Source organism: Phymastichus coffea, unplaced genomic scaffold (assembly GCF_024137745.1).
Source record: "Phymastichus coffea isolate CEN01 unplaced genomic scaffold, Cenicafe_Pcof_1.1 PCOF00007, whole genome shotgun sequence".
Taxonomy (NCBI): Eukaryota; Metazoa; Arthropoda; class Insecta; order Hymenoptera; family Eulophidae; genus Phymastichus; species Phymastichus coffea.
Genome location: NW_026706818.1, coordinates 10393828 through 10411461, shown reverse-complemented (window position 1 = coordinate 10411461; position 17634 = coordinate 10393828). Strand labels below are relative to the sequence as shown.

Here is a 17634-nt window from a genome sequence, read left to right as displayed (position 1 = left end):
TGTCGAGTTGGAGTGAAATCAACTTTTTCCGATTTATTATGAGTCATTTCTGGTGATTTGGAAGCGGACGGTGTGTTAGTCATAGATACGTTTGTAGTGGGCGCGTTGTACGTGTCTGAATTTTCAATTGCTGTCTCGTAACTCGTTTGATTTTCGATGAGCTCGAGTAATGGAATTTCAGTTTTATCTAATTTTAATTTTTCAAAATTTATATCCGTAATAGCGTTAAGGAGGAATGCTGGATTTAAATTTGTACTAGTCATTTCAATGAGGATGTCAAATATTAAGTCATCTTTACATAGAAAGTCTAATGGGCTTGTATCAATGTAGTCTTGTAAATTATATTTTAATCTTTGTAATTCTTTGACTCGGGTAATTTGCTTTGTTTCGGTGGGTGGAAATCTTTGATGCAGATATGAGTAGTTCCCTAGATTTTTGAAGATTGGAGCGTCGTAAAAATTAAAAAAAAAATTAATGGCACATCTACGAAACATGATTTTTCATATTATAGGCTGTATAAGTACCCTAAAAAATTCAGTGAACATGATTTTTTTTACATGTTATTTTAGAAAAACGAATAGGAACAAAAATTATTTTTTCAACTATACAAAATTAATTTACAAGTATGATTAACGAAAAAACTTTATTTATTAAATCAATTATTTTTTTAACAATATAACAAAACATTTTATACATAAATATATTACAATCACAAACAAATGATCACAATTTTGGTCCAAATTTGAGTATACGCTAATTTTTTGTCGCAATAACTTTATTCTTCCTAGCCTTTTTCAATTTACTATCTGTTTTCGCACCTTTTTTTAATGAATTAACTTTTTTGGCTTGAACAACTTTTTTCATTTTGCTTTTTGTTTTTTTGTTTGGTTTGTTTTTTTTGTTTGGTTTGTTTTTTGCAACAATAACTTTTTCTGTACGACTTGTTTGTTTTTTAACGCATAAATTCCATCCGTTTTCAATTAATGAATAATGCTTACATGGTGGATTTTTAATGCAGTGTAAACATGACAGATAATTGAGAAATAATTTTTCTGGCTCCTTTTTAGTCCACATAAGTTGGAAAATTTGAGTTGATTTAGGTGCTGCTTTGATATTCGGATTTACTAATTTATCAATTTTTTCCACGTCAGATAAATAAACAGGGAAAATTTCAATTTTACTATCAGGTGCACGTTTGACTGCATCTATCATGTCATTAACTGATAATATATCAGTACCTGATAGCACGGCTTGGTCACAGATTCTTTTTACTGTACCTCCTGTTGCATCAGCCGAACTTTTGCCGTGTCCAGGAGTTGAAAAATTCCACGTCGCATGATGAAGGCCTAGTTTTTTACAATGGTATTGGAATAACTGAAAATTAGTCTTATTTTTGTATTGAGTCGATGGGCCATCGCTCTGAAAATGAATAGTATTTACTGATGGCAAAATCCTTTTTATTAATTCTAAAACTGGCTGTAAGTGAGCCCAAATTGCCGCTGCATCATGCCGCAAACATTCTGAGGTAGTACAAAAAGATTTACATTTTAGTTTACCATCCGCAAGATCTATATAATAGAAAACCCCAGTGTGTAAAGAAATTTGTTTTCTAGACGCCCCGAAATGGACTGCTTGAATTTCCTTACAGTATTTGCTGTTGTAGTTTTCAGAAAAGTCAATAATAATTTTGACTTCATTCCGTTTTAATCGCAAAGTGTTTTTTTCATGGAATGAAAATTGATGGTTAGTGTCATAGACATGTTTCAAAAATGATGAAGTTTGAGAATTTACTTCATTAATCAATTCAGACACCGTACACATTATTTTCTTTTTCAACGTCACAGTTACATTGAAAATTTTATTTTTCGCGCCAACTCTTGTTTCTTTCTCAGTTACCCATTTATAATAAAACGTATCAACATCATCCTTACAATTACTAACTTTTTTATCTTTACATTTACTATATGCTCGATACATACAATCTTTATTTTTCACGTCACAAACAAGAGTCTTAATAAACTTCTGGACATTCTTATACGGCAATAGTTTCAAATAAGCTAATTTGTTTACCAGAAATTCAAAGTTTGCATGAGGTTTGCACAAACAAGTATCTTGAGATGAAAATTTTTTTTTCAAAATCCAAAATGGTCTGTATTTATAAAATAGCGATTTGGATATTTTGAAAGTTTCTTCACTTTTGTATTTTCTGTATAAATTAAACCATGAATCAGCTACATATCTTTTTCTCATAGTCACACCATTTTTCGTTATTGTTTCTCGTATACCTGGAGCTACAGAAGAATTTTCATCTTTTTCTAAAAAATTACAAACCGCACTTTCGACTTTTTTCCTAAACGCTTCTTGCTTCTTTCTTTGCCTAGCAGCCATGATTTCATCTGCGTCGATCATTTCTCTTTGATGATACTCACTAGCGATTGATTTCATATTTCCCATTAATTTATATTTTTTAACTATTTTTCCGGATACTAATCGAGCTAACGTGGATTTTTCTGATTGCGTTTTTGTTAACTTTTTATTGTTTTTTAACTGAGTTTCTAAGACTTCGCAATGTATTAACTGTTTCCTAACCGCTTCTGAACCTTTCATTTCAATTTTCTCAACGCGATCAATTATATCATGTTTTTTCAGTGTTCTGTGTTTAGCTAACAGTTTATAATATTTTGATTTGTATCGATTGGTTTGTTTACTTGTATGTTTACGCTGAGCAATTATCTTACGCTCTAATTTGGCATTTTGTCTGCGCAGTCGCGTTTCTCTCCTACGCGAAAACAAGAGAGCTCGTCTCAAACGAGTGACTGTCTTTGATTCTTTTTTTTTCTGTCGAACTTCCTTTGTACAAGGCAATCAATACTACCTTCGTTGAGTAAACATTCATCTCGGCCGTCATTGAAACACTTATTAGTTTTACTTTTTTTAACAGGAACAATTTCATCGCACATAAAGTCACTTTCAACAGAAATAGATGAGTCATTCACACATGTTTGAAAATTAGAATTTACTTCTATGGTATTATCATCACTTGAATGTTTTCGCTTACGACGAACAACACTTTCACTAATTTTGCACTTTGCGTTCGATTTCTCAGGCCTTGTTGTGATTTGACTACAATTGTTTTCGACAATTACTTCCACTTTATCACAGGCAGTTTTTTGTTGACATTTAGGATCATTTATACTGGTGACTGAACTTACTAATTTTGTTTGATTAAAGATATGCAAACGTTGCTTTTCTTTTATTTTTTTTTCCTCTGCATTTTTTCTTTTCACAGCAATTGCTTCTCTTTTCAATCGTAATTTCTTTTCTTGAGCAGTTTCTTGCTCACTTTCAGTCTGATTTTGAGTCACTGTCATAACGGTATGCTATAATATAATATGAATCAATGAAACGTAAAATCTCGCTTTAGAATAGGCAAAAAATATTAAATTACTCATTTAGAAAATTACGGGTGTTATTCGTACAAAATACCGACAGTAACTGAAGACATAGATTCAAAATATGAGATTGATTTGCTGTGTTTACATTATACACGACCGGTATAATACGCAGCAACATAACTAGTTCATACGAACTTCTGTTATCAATTGCGTCAGATAAATATAAAAAATAATGGTTATTAGTTGTATACTATATATAAAGTTTCATTATCCACTGTGTACGCAATCAATTTCCATAGTTTTAAAAAATTGAGAAAATATAAATTTTTACTAAATTTATTGAATATCACTTTCTCAGAAGAAAAAAATATTTCTGATATAGCAATGCTATTTTTAATTAATATATACTAAAAGCTAACGTTCACAGTTATAATAAAATATTTATGTATATTTTTTTAGATGTGCCGTTTGTTTATGTGTTTTTTTGAAACCGTGTACGTTTGATCATATAGACTTTTCCATGATATATATATGTTATTTATTGAGGCACAGTATTTGGCAAATAAAATTTGCTATTGTTACTGCAGAAGCAACTTTTTCCATATTTGTAAAATTAATTACCATAAATGTTACTTTCATAAAATAGCTAAATAAAAAAAAATAAATTTATTGATAAACGTTAGTACCTGGAAAATTTCGGTCATATCTTTTTTTTGAAAATAGACACATCGATCTAACCAATATAATATGAAAGTACAATCACTAAATAAGTTTCTATGTGATTTTCAGGATATCAGAAACAAAGTTATTTTTTTTATTGCCTGAAGAATTACAATAATTCGAAAGAGTACCCTCAAAAATTGCAAAATTTTGTCCATATTTTCGTGGATTATGGCTTTTTATCATTGGTAACATGTAGAAAACTTACAAACCTATGTTTGTGACCATATTTCAATGAAAATACATCATTACTTAAGACTCAAAATACTCAGGTTATAGCGCAAATCACTAGTACCAGCAATCTTAAAAAATGTAGGGAATTACTCATATGTGAGACATTCTGTGAGCGTAGGCTCCCTGTTTGTTGTGAAGTTTGGTTCTATTTCGCCAATTTTTTTTTGTTAGTATTTTGAGTGTGATTAGTTTTCGTTCGTAAGGTGTTTCGACCATTGTAATTTTGCGATAAGATCCTAATTACCAAGAAATGAGGGGCCCCTAATTGTTATGTCTAAGTGAGGAGATGGTACAGCCAGACGTAATAATATATTCAAGTATTGTCGCGTTGGTAAAGGTTGGATCTTAGTCAGGAATGAAGCAGAGGTTGGTTAAAGGGATAGCGCCTTTATTATACGTAGGGCGTTTTAAGTAGATAAAATAGTTTCTTACCTTATTAGGATTGGATTTCAGAAACAGTCTCAGGTGTTTGCGCTTGATTTAAGGTTTATTGTTTAAAGTTAATTATAATACTTAACAGAGTATAATCCCGGTTCTAAGTAGCCGGATAGTTAGACTTAAAAAATAACTTTGCGAAACTACCAAACTGCTGAATCGTCAACGGTGTACTACGTACTGTGTTGTGCGAATTCCAATCCAGCCTTTTTATACCGTAGACTGATATGCCCCTTCCTGTGTTTTCGCTAATTTAATATGCGGTGAGTAATATTCGCAGAAATATTATGGATACGTGCTTAGACTAATCTATCCCGCTAGATAGATTTACAAATCTTCCCGGAAGGGTCGGTATAATAGAAAACTGAATTATCGATACCCGATTTGTTACCATAACTTATAATTCGTCACGTACTTTTTCTTACGTATCGACGTGACAGTACAATAAATATGAAGCCAAAAGACGTAACTAAAGAAAATGAAATGCAGGTCTTGACACGATTCTCTTACGATCATCGTCTTTTCAAAAAACCGAAATTCCAGGTAGAAGATAAAGTGCGAGTAAGCAAGTCTAAACACGTTTTTGAAAAAGGATATACGCCTAATTGGTCTACAGAAATTTTTACTATTCATCGTATTTCGAGAACTATGTACATATCCTGTAACATATCACCTACTAGATTACACAGGCCAACAAGGTTTCAGAACCAGAGACCAGACATAGCACACCTAAAGGATTTTAGTGCGCTGAATCCAAATCCGAGCTCAGAATTGCGCCAGCACATCAGAATTTTGAGATATCCTAACCTAAATATGTGAAAATCACGTTTTTTGACTATATTCGGTACCTTATAACATTGTGAATAAATTTTTTCACGCAAAACTGATAACGGCATCTGAAAGAGCAACTCTTGGTCTACAAAATGCACTACCGATTTTTGTTTTTATGTCTTTTGGTAATGGAGATATCATCGTTTGAAATTTAACACCTATGAATTTGTTTATACTGCGACACTATAGAACGAGTGACCAGACATAGCACACCTGAAGGATTTTAGTGCGCTGAATCCAAATCCGAGCTCAGAATTGCGCAAGCACATCAGGATTTTTAGATATCCTAACCTAAAAGTGCGAAAATTACATTTTTTGGCTATATTTGGTACCTTATAACATTGTGAATAAATTTTTTCATGCAAAACTGACAACGGCATCTGAAAGAGCAACTATTGGCCTACAAAATGCACTACCGATTTTTGTTTTTATGTCTTTTGGTAATGTAGATATCGTCGTTTGAAATTTAACACCTATGAATTTGTTTATACTGCGACAGACCAGAACGAGTGACCAGACATAGTACACCCGAAGAATTTCGATGCGCTAAATCCAAATCCCAGCTTAGAATTGCGCCAGCACGTCAGTATTTCGAGATATTCTAGAAGGCTATAATCTGCGTGGCCATAACCCTAAATCCGTTAACCCCAAAACCCTCGACCCCTTAACCTTTAACTGTCCCCTTAACCTTAAATCCGTTAACTCTGTAGCCCTGAAACCTGTGATGTTATAACCCTCGATGCCGTTACGCAAATCCCAACCCTTAATGCCTGAGCCCAGTAATTTGCGCCACAAGGAATCGATGGCTATTGTATCGCAGGTTACAGGATTCCGAGGTGAAGAAATTCAGGGTTAAGTTGGCAGGTTTTATTGCCGCGCTTGTTATAACCTTCTTGGGTTAAAATATTTGGGGTTAAGGGAACGGGGATTATTGCATCGAAGGTCACAGGACTCGGGGGTTAAGGGATTTAGGGTTAAGTGGACAAGGTTTATTGCCCGGCAGGTTACAATGCTCCAAGATCAGGGATTTGAGTTATAATAGTCGAAATTCATTGCGTTGCCGTATAAACCAATTGATAAGTAGTACATTTCAATTGACGATAAAAGAAGACATAAACTAAAGATTATTAGTGCTTTTGTACAATAAGAATTGCTTTTTAGATGCCGTTGTCAATTTTGCACGAAAAAAATTATTCGCAATGTTATAAGGTACCGTATATAGCAAAAAAAACTTGATTTTCGCACTTTTAGGTTAGGATATCTCAAAATCCTGACGTACTAGCGCAATTCTGAGCTCGGATTTGGATTCAGCGCACCAAAATCCTTCAGGTGTACTATGTCTGGTCACTCGTTCTGGAGTGTCGCAGTATAAACAAATTCATAGGTGTTAAATTTCAAACGACGATATCTACATTACCAAAAGACATAAAAACAAAAATCGGTAGTGCATTTTGTAGGCCAATAGTTGCTCTTTCAGATGCCATTATCAGTTTTGCATGAAAAGATTTATTCACAATGTTATAAGGTACCGAATATAGCCAAAAAACGTGATTTTCACATATTTAGGTTAGGATATCTCAAAATTCTGACGTGCTGGGGCAATTCTGAGCTCGGATTTAGATTCAGCGCATCAAAATCCTTGGAATATATTATGTTTGGTCTCTGGTTCTGAACCTTTGTCAAATTTTGTTGGCCTGTGTTATCAAGAAAATCCCATTGTTGGTGGTTTTTATGAGCAAGAACTACAGAAAGCTATGTATCCTGATATTTATCTTGTAGAAAAAATTCTCAGAAGAGGGGGTAATGAAGTCTATGTAAAATGGCTTGGCTTTGATAATACTCACAATTCTTGGATAAATAAGGAGACTATACAACAATGAATTACAAATATAAATTTATATGTATCTAGATTGTATTTAAATAAATAATTGTTTTCATTTATAAATATTACATTGTTTTTTTTTATTTTAAGGATAAGAGCCCCAACCTTCGCTCTTACCTGTGAGGTACTTCCATTTTTTATATTCGACACTAGTGAGTCCATTAAGACAAGTCGAAACCTGCTTTAATAGAAACACTAATGACTCTTTTACCCCTCCAGAAATTAAATTTATATAATACAATCTTTATTGAGATCTAATAAGATATACAAATACATTTACTTAATATTAAATTGAAATCGATCACATCCATAATATTGAATAAATAATGGATATTTTTGTACTCTATCAAAAAGATAAATAAAAAGATCCAAATGATGAATTATCGCTCTTGACACTTGGTCCGGTAGAACAATGTCGAACTCACAATCGAGTTCAAGAATAATTCGAGATTCATCTTGTCTCATGAATGTTATTAGATAATTCTCATCTTCATGCAATTCATAATGACTTTTTTCAGGAAGTATATCGAAAAGCTTCATTCCAATGTTATTCAACATTTCAAAATTCATCTTGCTGTAGGTAAAGAGATCTAGAATGTTACGTATTCTTCTTCTAATACTACTTCTACTACTACTACTTCTACTACTGCTCTCACTGCTGTTTGTACTGTTACTGCTGCTGCTGCTACTGCTGCTGCTGCTGCTACTACTGCTACTACTGCTACTACTGCTACTACTGCTACTACTCGATTCTTGAGGCAGAATGAAGCTCTTCGAGGCTCACAGCTCTTTTAAAACCTTTCCCCACTACTTTGGTTTTCGAGCCGCCACAACTGCCTCCCTCTACTTTAAATTAGATTTCGATTTTATTTAACATATATATAGTGTGATGATTTTCTAATATAGGACCAAGCATTCTATTCATCATCAATATACGTTTCTTGAGTAATACTCGTGATATAACTTTATTCAATTCAGCAATACGTCTTTGGAAACGTTCGTGATCTCGTGCTATTTGCTCCCAAATACCTTTTCTAGAGTCTTTTTCTTCGTATGGAAGATGATGTATTTTAACATTCTTCGCAAACCATACATGCTTAGAAGAGGAGTGAGATCTCCTGTTTTCTCTTATAGCTGGCATGGCTAAGCTTCTACTACTACTTCTTCTTCTTACCAATGCTTCGAACAGAATGGTATTCCTATTAACATCTTATCGATATTTTCCGAATATAACCCCACTACTTCGTTTTTCGAGCCGCCGAAATCGCCCCCCGCCTTCTCTCTTTCTTATTTTTTGTTAGGGAATGGTGAGAGACCCAACCATCGCTCTCACCTGTGAGGTGCTTCCACTACTAACATTGCTTATGAGACCTTTACACTAAGTCGAAACTCGGCAGAAAGAACGCATAAGTAATTACTTCAACCTCTCCAAAAAAAAAAAAAACTATTGAAAAAAGGATTTGAAGGAATAATTAAATTAGGATTAAAGATATACTTAAAATTTTAAATATAAATTTATTTACTATTTATACATTTACATATTATGCTAGATTAATTTTTAAATTCAAAATTTGAGCCTTCTCGATGGTAAATAAACAACTCCTTTTTTTCCATAGTCTCGAATAATTTTTTCAACATATCTTCATCTTTTTCTAACGCTAAGCTTACTCGCTTAGGTAGAAAAATTTCGAATTCGTCGTCTACTGTTATAACAACACTGAATCCATAACGAGTATTAAGCCATCTTAATTTCATTATAATGTAGGTGCAGTTATTTTCTAATTGTGCCATCGTTTTTCTTAGTAAGAATGCCGATTTGGTTAATTTATTAATTGATGAAAAGTCCATTCTACAATAAAAAAATCATTCAATAATTAATACTACTAGGATATATAGTGAGAGAGCTACTAGTATACAAGAAACTTACTTTTAAGAGAAAATCTAGAAGTCTAATAGGAGAACTAGGAAGAGAGACTACTGCTGTGCTTGAACCTACTGCTGAATAACTGCGACGGACTGAATACTCCTCAGACTTCAGTCGCCATGTCTGCCGCTGTCCCCCACTCTACCGTTGTCCCCATTCTCTCACTATTCTATCCTTAGTCTTTTCCTAACTAAGCCTTCTTCCTCCCCACTATTACTACTCTGTTCTGAGCGACTTCTGTCGGAGGTTGGAGGAAGCTTACAACTTTCTTGAGGATTTTCTTCCATTTCTATGATCTTTCTTTTCCTGCATTGTTCCGCACTCTCGATTTTAAGCTTTGACGTTTCAATAGTTTTGGAATGACCCCATGGAAGTGTATCAGGATTTTTATCGAATATACATCGTTTATCATCATATGGACTTAGTGCTACTTTCTGCACTCCTTCTGTTCTTACTTGATGCAATACACTTCGTATATTACATTGCTCACGCCTAATAATTTCTAAATCCAATAAACAGTTTCGAAAATCTTCATGATCTATTGTTTTTATGACAGTATGTGTTTTTACGCCTTTTGCTTTCTTTATTGCTTGATGGTTTTCTATTAGTATACTATACATTTTACTTCGAAGTCCAATGAATTCTCTCATAATATTACCATTGCATTCATCTTTCATAATACCGAGAACCTTTTTATTAACTAACGGCATATTAAACTGATTATTTTCTGAGTAATCTGATGTATCAAATTTATTGATATCTTCTTTCATTATTTCATATATATCAACATCTTGAAATTCATATACGAGGCTATCTGTATCAGTATAAAGTAATTTTGCTTTATGAGGTAGACTTTCTTTTATGTAGCCATAGTGGAAGTCATATACTAATGTTTTTGAGAGATCTAACACACAAAGTCCAATATATATTGGTTTTTTAAAACTAATAGACGTCCATGATAACTGTATTGCTACTAAATTTTCATCAAAGATTGAACTACTATGAAAGTTGGGTTGTGCGATCCATGCTTCTGCTCCATATCTATCACTCCATGCACTAATTAATTTAACGTCTTTTCGTTTCCTTTCATCCTCCATAGTCTTACCGTATACTCCATTAATCATGAGTTTATAGAATAACTTTTCAAATTCATTTTTAGCTTGTTTTCTTTTTTCTGTATTCAAATCTACATAAGTTTTAAGCCACGGCTTTTGATTAAACTGAAGTGCTCTGTGTATTTGTTTTATTTTGAGTCCGTATTTAATAGCCTGCTTTAGCGCTCTATAATGAATGACATACCGTTCTTTATTATACAGTGTAGTTAAAAGTTTTTTTTATCTTGATCCGGGTGGTGTGTTATGTTCAAGAAGGTCCTTCTGTTCGTCGTGTAGTTCTTTTGGATACTCTAGATCAACTTCTAAAATATATCCAACCTCATTATTATCGGAAACATTGAAAAAATGAGGATCGTCGATGTTAGAGACCTACTTAAAATTTTTATATGGTAATGATTGCGTCATCGCCCATCCATATAAATTGTTAACGTCAAAGTACATCAATGTCTTGCTAGGTTCTTTTTCATTATATTCTGAGCCCACATATCGATTATTAGCTTTTGAGTATCTATTACAGTATTGACTAATACCTCCTCGAATGCCTTTTTGGATGAATAAAACCATGTCTATATCGGTTAAAAGTTCTAGCTCAATTTTTGTACACTTTAACATAGCATCCCATGTTAATCCAGAAGTAGTATAATAGTGTGCTGGGTTGAGTTGATACGCGTCCATACAAGTTTTACGAAAATTTTCAAAAATATCGGCTAAGAGTAATACGTCATTTTTTAAATATAAATCAGAATACTGTCCTAAATCAATAATGTCAAATGCATTACACACTTTTTGAGCATGCTCATAGTCAGCTACAGATATGTTGCTATCTATCAATTAACTATGAAAATCTTCGATAGGTGGTAATTGAGTCTGTTTTAATCTTTCAAAACTGTTAACATACTCATATGGAAAAACGCCTTTTCTCTTCAATTATTCTATTTGTGTTTTTGTATATTTATCTATCTTGAATTCATGCTCTACGATATTTAGTTTGGTTAAGTATGAAGATAGTTTTTCGAGAGATGATGGCATAAAACGAAACGAATCAATAAATCGAAAATTTATAGTACTACCGTGCACGTGTTTTGTAAAAGCTATATATCTTTCCTTGTTTTCAGCTAAAAGCAGCACCTCTAAATCGACCCGTCAAATGACAATGATCTCTGACTCTTGTTTCATCAGGTTGAAAATATTTTCTACAAATATGACACATTTTGCTCATCTTGAAATCCATTTGATTACGCCATGAAAGATTCATTTCTATTGCATTCTTATATATTTGATTCATTTCATCTAACAAAATCTGAAATTGTTTGATAATCTATTGTGCGGGTGATTGTTCTTCATTCAGTTTTTTTCTATACATCTTAAAGACTGATTTGGAATCATCATAACTACATTTTATATAAAGCCCCACACTAAAGGCTTCATGATCTTGGAAGGATCGTCCGTTATTTACTGGTTTCAATAAGCACTCTAAATCAGCATAGATAATAAACGGAACCATTTCTTTTCGATCATAATGATTAAATTTCAGAAGAGGAAAATTAGGTAGATTAACTCTATATTTATTTAATTTTGAACAATCAGTCTCATGAATATTCAATTTTTCTTTATTATTAAAATAGTGGAGACAGCGTTCACAGAGATAAATTTGTGCAGTATGTTTCGTTACTTGACTTCTAACAAGAGCAGATAAGTTTTTAATCCATACATAGTGGAATTTTAATTTGAAATTATCACTGTTATTTGATCTATTAGATTTTTCTGTTTCATTCTCATCAATATAATCGCTTTGTAGTAACAAAAGATTTACATGCTTATCTTGTTTTAAAGTTGATATATAATATGGTGAGACTTCGAATTTCAAACCGTATTTTTTTAGTATATATAGATTTATTGAAATACTATTTAATTTTTCAAATTTAGGAATATTCTTTACCTCAACAGGAAAGTTTATATCATCGAATTTCAATTCATTCGCAAAGGGCATATAATTTTGAACTCTTTCGCTATGAAATCTAGCTGGATGAAGACAGGCAAGCATAGCCCATTTAAAACATTCATTATCTGTATTTTGAACGTTGATAATTGCTTTTTTATCTGCTATTTGTTTTGGTAGTTGAATATATGAGCCAGGTTTGAAAGGATTAAATTTATTTATATTAACAGTAATACCGATGATAGTTTTTAATGTCCAACCGGAATCTTTTTCTTGAAATTCTTCTAAATTTTTAAGTATAACATCTTCAATATTTTCTTTAACCCATTACGTCCCAAATGGACGATTTTTTTCTACTGTTTTCAATTGATTTTCTAAATGTGAAATCGATGTTAAAAAAAATCGAAAAAGGACATTTCTGACGTAAAATTGTCTGTACTTTCGATATACGGTGTCAGAATTCTGAAAAAATGCATATTAACAAATTTATAATTGTTTATTTAACAAAAAATGCGAAATTTTGAGTGGTAAAAATTTTGAAATCCTTGTTTTCGAGTTGAATCTAAATGTAGATCTTAATAAATAGCACATAAAAGACGTCCTCGCATCCTGGACTTTAAGTTATAGTGGTAGGTTTTTCGAAATTCAACATGGCGGCATCCAATATGGCGGTTCAAAGAAGGACATTTTTTGCTACTTTGCGTAATTTTTTGAAAAATAATATTTTTTTACCAATATTTATGAAACTTCGTGTACAGGGGTTTTTTGGGTCGCTGATTACGAATTAATTATCGGATTTTTAATATTCAAGATGGCGGATTCATTATGGCGGCTAAAAATTTAAAAATTGTCTCATTTTTTATAAAAATTGGTACTTGTAGGTCTTTTAAATCACTGATTAACAATTCATAGGCAAATTTTTAAAACTTTACATAGCTAATTCAAAGTTTTCTATCCTGTAACAATATTCTAACCTAAGAAAATGCATGTATAAGGGTGTCTTGAGCTTATGTCATGTATATACTAACAGTTTTCAAAGTTTTGAATTGTCGGTTAAAAATATGGTCAAAAGCAAGATTGATCAATATTTTCAAGCTTTTGACTACTAGAATTATTATATTCCATATTTTATAAAACTTCTGATCGCAATAAAAAATTACGAAATATTTAAAAATAAAAATAAAAAAAAGGAAATAAAAAAATAAATAAATAAATAAAAAAATAAAAATAAATAAAAAAAAAATAAATAAAAAAATTTAAAAAAAGGCTCCCTGTGTTGCGTTCGCCTCTTCGTGGTGAGAGCTGGGCAACGGCATATTTTTTGACGGCTAAGTAACGTACTTTATTTCGATAAAACATTTAAAACCCGGAAAATTCTCAAAAACTGACTATAACCTGAGAAAATTTTCGAATTTTTCGACGCCATATTGAATCTGTCATCTTGCCATCATTTTTCATTTTTCAACCGCCATATTGGATCCGCCAACTTGAATTTTAAAAATCTGATAATTAATTCGTAATCAGCGGCCCAAAAAACCCATATATACGAAGTTTCATAAATATTGGTAAAAAAATATTATTTTTCAAAAAATTACGCAAAGTAGCAAAAAATGTCCTTCTTTGAACCGCCATATTGGATGCCGCCATGTTGAATTTCAAAAAACCTACCACTATAACTTAAAGTCCAGGATGCGAGGACGCCTTTTATGTGCTATTCATAAAGATCTACATTTAGATTCAACTCGAAAACAAGGATTTAAAAATTTTTACCACTCAAAATTTCGCATTTTTTGTTAAATAAACAATTATAAATTTGTTAATATGCATTTTTTCAAAATTCTGACAACGTATATCGAAAGTACAGACAATTTTAAGTCGGAAATGTCCTTTTCCAGTTTTTTTTAACATCGATTTCACATTTAGAAAATCAATTGAAAACAGTAGAAAAAAATCGTCCATTTGGGACTTAATGGGTTAAACCATAATTTAAGATCTGTCGTTCTATAAATAGAAACATTTTCGGTGTTGAAATACTTTACTTGAATGTCCTCTACATTATCTTTTATTACGATAAATTAAGCTGACATTTCTATATTTATTTTTAGAGTATTATGAATTGAAAGATATTTTGGTATTTGTAATTGTAATAGTTTACTTGCTGCTTTTAAGAATGACTTTATATCTGTATGTTCTTGATTAGCTATGAATGCAGTAATGATACATTTTTCAAATGCTGAATTTATTTCACGCCAAATAACTCCGTCCCCTTCAATTTGGTTTGGAATGACTCGTAATGAATTAACATTTCCTCCGACTTTTACGGAATTATTTAAATTAATTTCGATTGAATTCAAATGAGTAGCGCATGTTTGACATCTCTGTCGTATTGCTCTACTTAAGTTGAGCCGTAACATATATTCTTCAAGAGAATGCAAAGCGGTAATTATTATATTTTTCCATCTAATAAAATCATCCTTATTAGCATCTGAGTTGTAATAGGCTTTCCATAAATCGCGTACTGTATTTTCCAAATAAGAAATAGAAGCCATTGTAATGAAAATGCACGTGGGATAACTAATAATACTACTACTACTACTAGTACTACTACTACTACTACTGCTTATCACTGCTAAGAAAGCTAGTGAAGCTGGCTGTCTCGAAAGACTGCGCTCTTTTCCAATCGAGCACGGCTTTTAAGCACTATGGTGGCGCTGAAAGCAGCGATTTCGGCGCTGTAGGTTGAAGAGGGAGTAGTCAGACGAAAGGTAGGAGGTGGGTTAGAGGGTGGGTGGGTGGTGGCTGCGCCTAGCAAGCTAGAGACGCTACCCCCTCTCCAAGGGCCCACACTCAGCTACCATAAGCGCCCTACTATCGAAGGAGAGTGAGAGAGAGGGATAGAGAGAGAGAGAGAGAAAGAGAGAGAAAGAGAGACCATCATATAGTTTACCAAACACTCTACCGACTTCTACAGCATCCTACCTTAACAACCTCAAATTCAATGAAAAATTATATCTTATAAGCTACAACTGAAAAAAATTTTGAATTAAGTATGAATGATCTAGAAAAATTTATTGTTATCATAATGATTACTATTTTTAATTCGAGAAAGAATCTCCGTGACTATTGGTCAACTAAAAAAATCTTACAATGTCCAGTTATTTCTGAACTTATGACAAGAAATAAATTTATTGAAATCAAGAAGAAAATAAGATTTTATAAACTTCAAGATGAAAATAAAAATGATAAAGTCTGGAAAATTAGAAGTTTATATCATTATTTTCGTGAATATAATTTGCAGTTCGGTTTTTTTGATTACAACTTATCAATAGATGAGATAATGGTAAAATATTTCGGGAAGTTTGGCATAATAAAGTGTATTAGAAATAAGCCAATAGATTTGGAATAAAATTATGGGCCCTTTGTTCCTCAGATGGATATTTATATGAATTGGATATTTATATAGGTAAAGCAGGACTCGATGAACCCTCTAGTTGCTGTTTGTTTGGGATCGAACGTTGTTATCAAGTTGCTATCGTCTTTACTACAAGTAACTAATAAAGAAGATCTTACTAAGTATCATGTGTATTTTGATAATTTTTTCACCAATCCAGATCTTATGTTACATTTGGAAAAAATTGGATTATCAGCAACTGGGACGATCAGACAAAACCTCGTCAAAGAAAAAGTTGAAATGCCAAAAAAAGCTGAGTGGGGAACAACTATCGCTCTCAACGATCAAAATTCCAAACTGAATTATATAACTGTGATGGATCCAAACCTGTATCAATGTTATCAACAAAATTTGGGGATGAACCGAAAATGGAAGTGCAGCGATGGTATGAAAAAGCTAAGAAGTCCATTCTTTTCCCTCAAGCGTTTTCTTCCTATAACCAAAACATGGGTGGGATTGATTTGCATGATCAACATTGCAATGCTTTGATGCCTTCAATTAGGAGTAAAAAATGGACATGGTGTCTGTTCTTACGACTTATTCAGGCTTCATTGACTAATACTACTGTGATTTATAATAAACTGCACCCAGACTTGCCTAAAGGTTCAAAAGATATTGTGCAAGAAATTTGCGAATCAACGTCCTAACAAGCGAAAGAGATCAAGTGACACATCACTGCATAAACACGTAATCAAACAAAGTACCATATGTACAAAACATGGGGTATTATCGTGTGAGATGAAAACTGAATTTTATTGCCAAAAATGTGCTATACCCATGTGCAAAAGACACCGAGAAGATCACGAAAATAAAACTGAATAAAAATTCAATCGAATTACATGATCAATGTTTGATAGCTGTTTTTCATGACAAATTGAAGTCCGACAAACAAATGTTACATATATTTTTTTCATGTATTTTCCCGTATAATCGATTCCCGTAATCAGATTTAAAAAAAAATTACTTTTTTGGTAATTTGTTTAAATAACTTTTTATAAACAATTGCAAATGGCAAAAGAAAAAACACGGGTATTTTTTTTTCGATTTGCCTATGAATGGCATAGTTAGTTTTTCGCTATCAAATTATTAATTTTATTCCACTATTTCTAAAGACACTATCTAATAAATACTCTATTTCTAACCAACTTAAATTTTCTACATGTTTACTCTGAGCAATACAGACTTCAGTTTGATTAGTATTAATTAGTAAATCTCTTAATATTTTTAAAGTAATGTGTATATAATCCTTAATATAAGTTAACGATTCTGGGCGGTCTCCTCGTATGCAGAGTCCAAATTGATGATAATTCTTCTTTTTCTTTTCTTTTCAGACTTCACCCACTTGTAAGATTACCTTAGTATTAATTTTCTTATTTTCTATTAATTTTCGAGCGCCTTCATCACAAGGTTGTCCATTGCTGCTTATAAAATAAGCAACATTGTCGTTGCGCACATGTATGGCTTCTTTAACCTTAACTATATTAGCGGTATCGTTGTCGTTATTTACGGACTCATCCGAACTATTATTCATTGAGTCCTCTTCGGAATCGGGATCTTGTATATTGTGAGGTAGATTCTGATTGGGTCGCACAGGTATTTTGGGTATAACTTGTGCCTCACCTTCAAGTTCACTATCGTCTAGATCACTTTCTACGTAATCAAGTATCTCATTTCGAGTTCTTTCGGGGTAACGTTTTGAAACAACTTC

General features: G+C 32.4%; 1 protein-coding gene across 1 annotated transcript in view; it reads left to right on the top strand.

Moving 5' to 3' along the window:
- Positions 1-15953: 15953 nt before the first annotated feature.
- Positions 15954-17634, top strand: part of LOC131669470 (steroid receptor seven-up, isoforms B/C) — a 153456-nt gene continuing 151775 nt past the window's right edge. The window contains exon 1 of the mRNA XM_058944359.1: positions 15954-16311. Coding sequence (XP_058800342.1) covers positions 15954-16311 — 358 coding nt within the window. The remainder of the gene's footprint in view (positions 16312-17634) is intronic.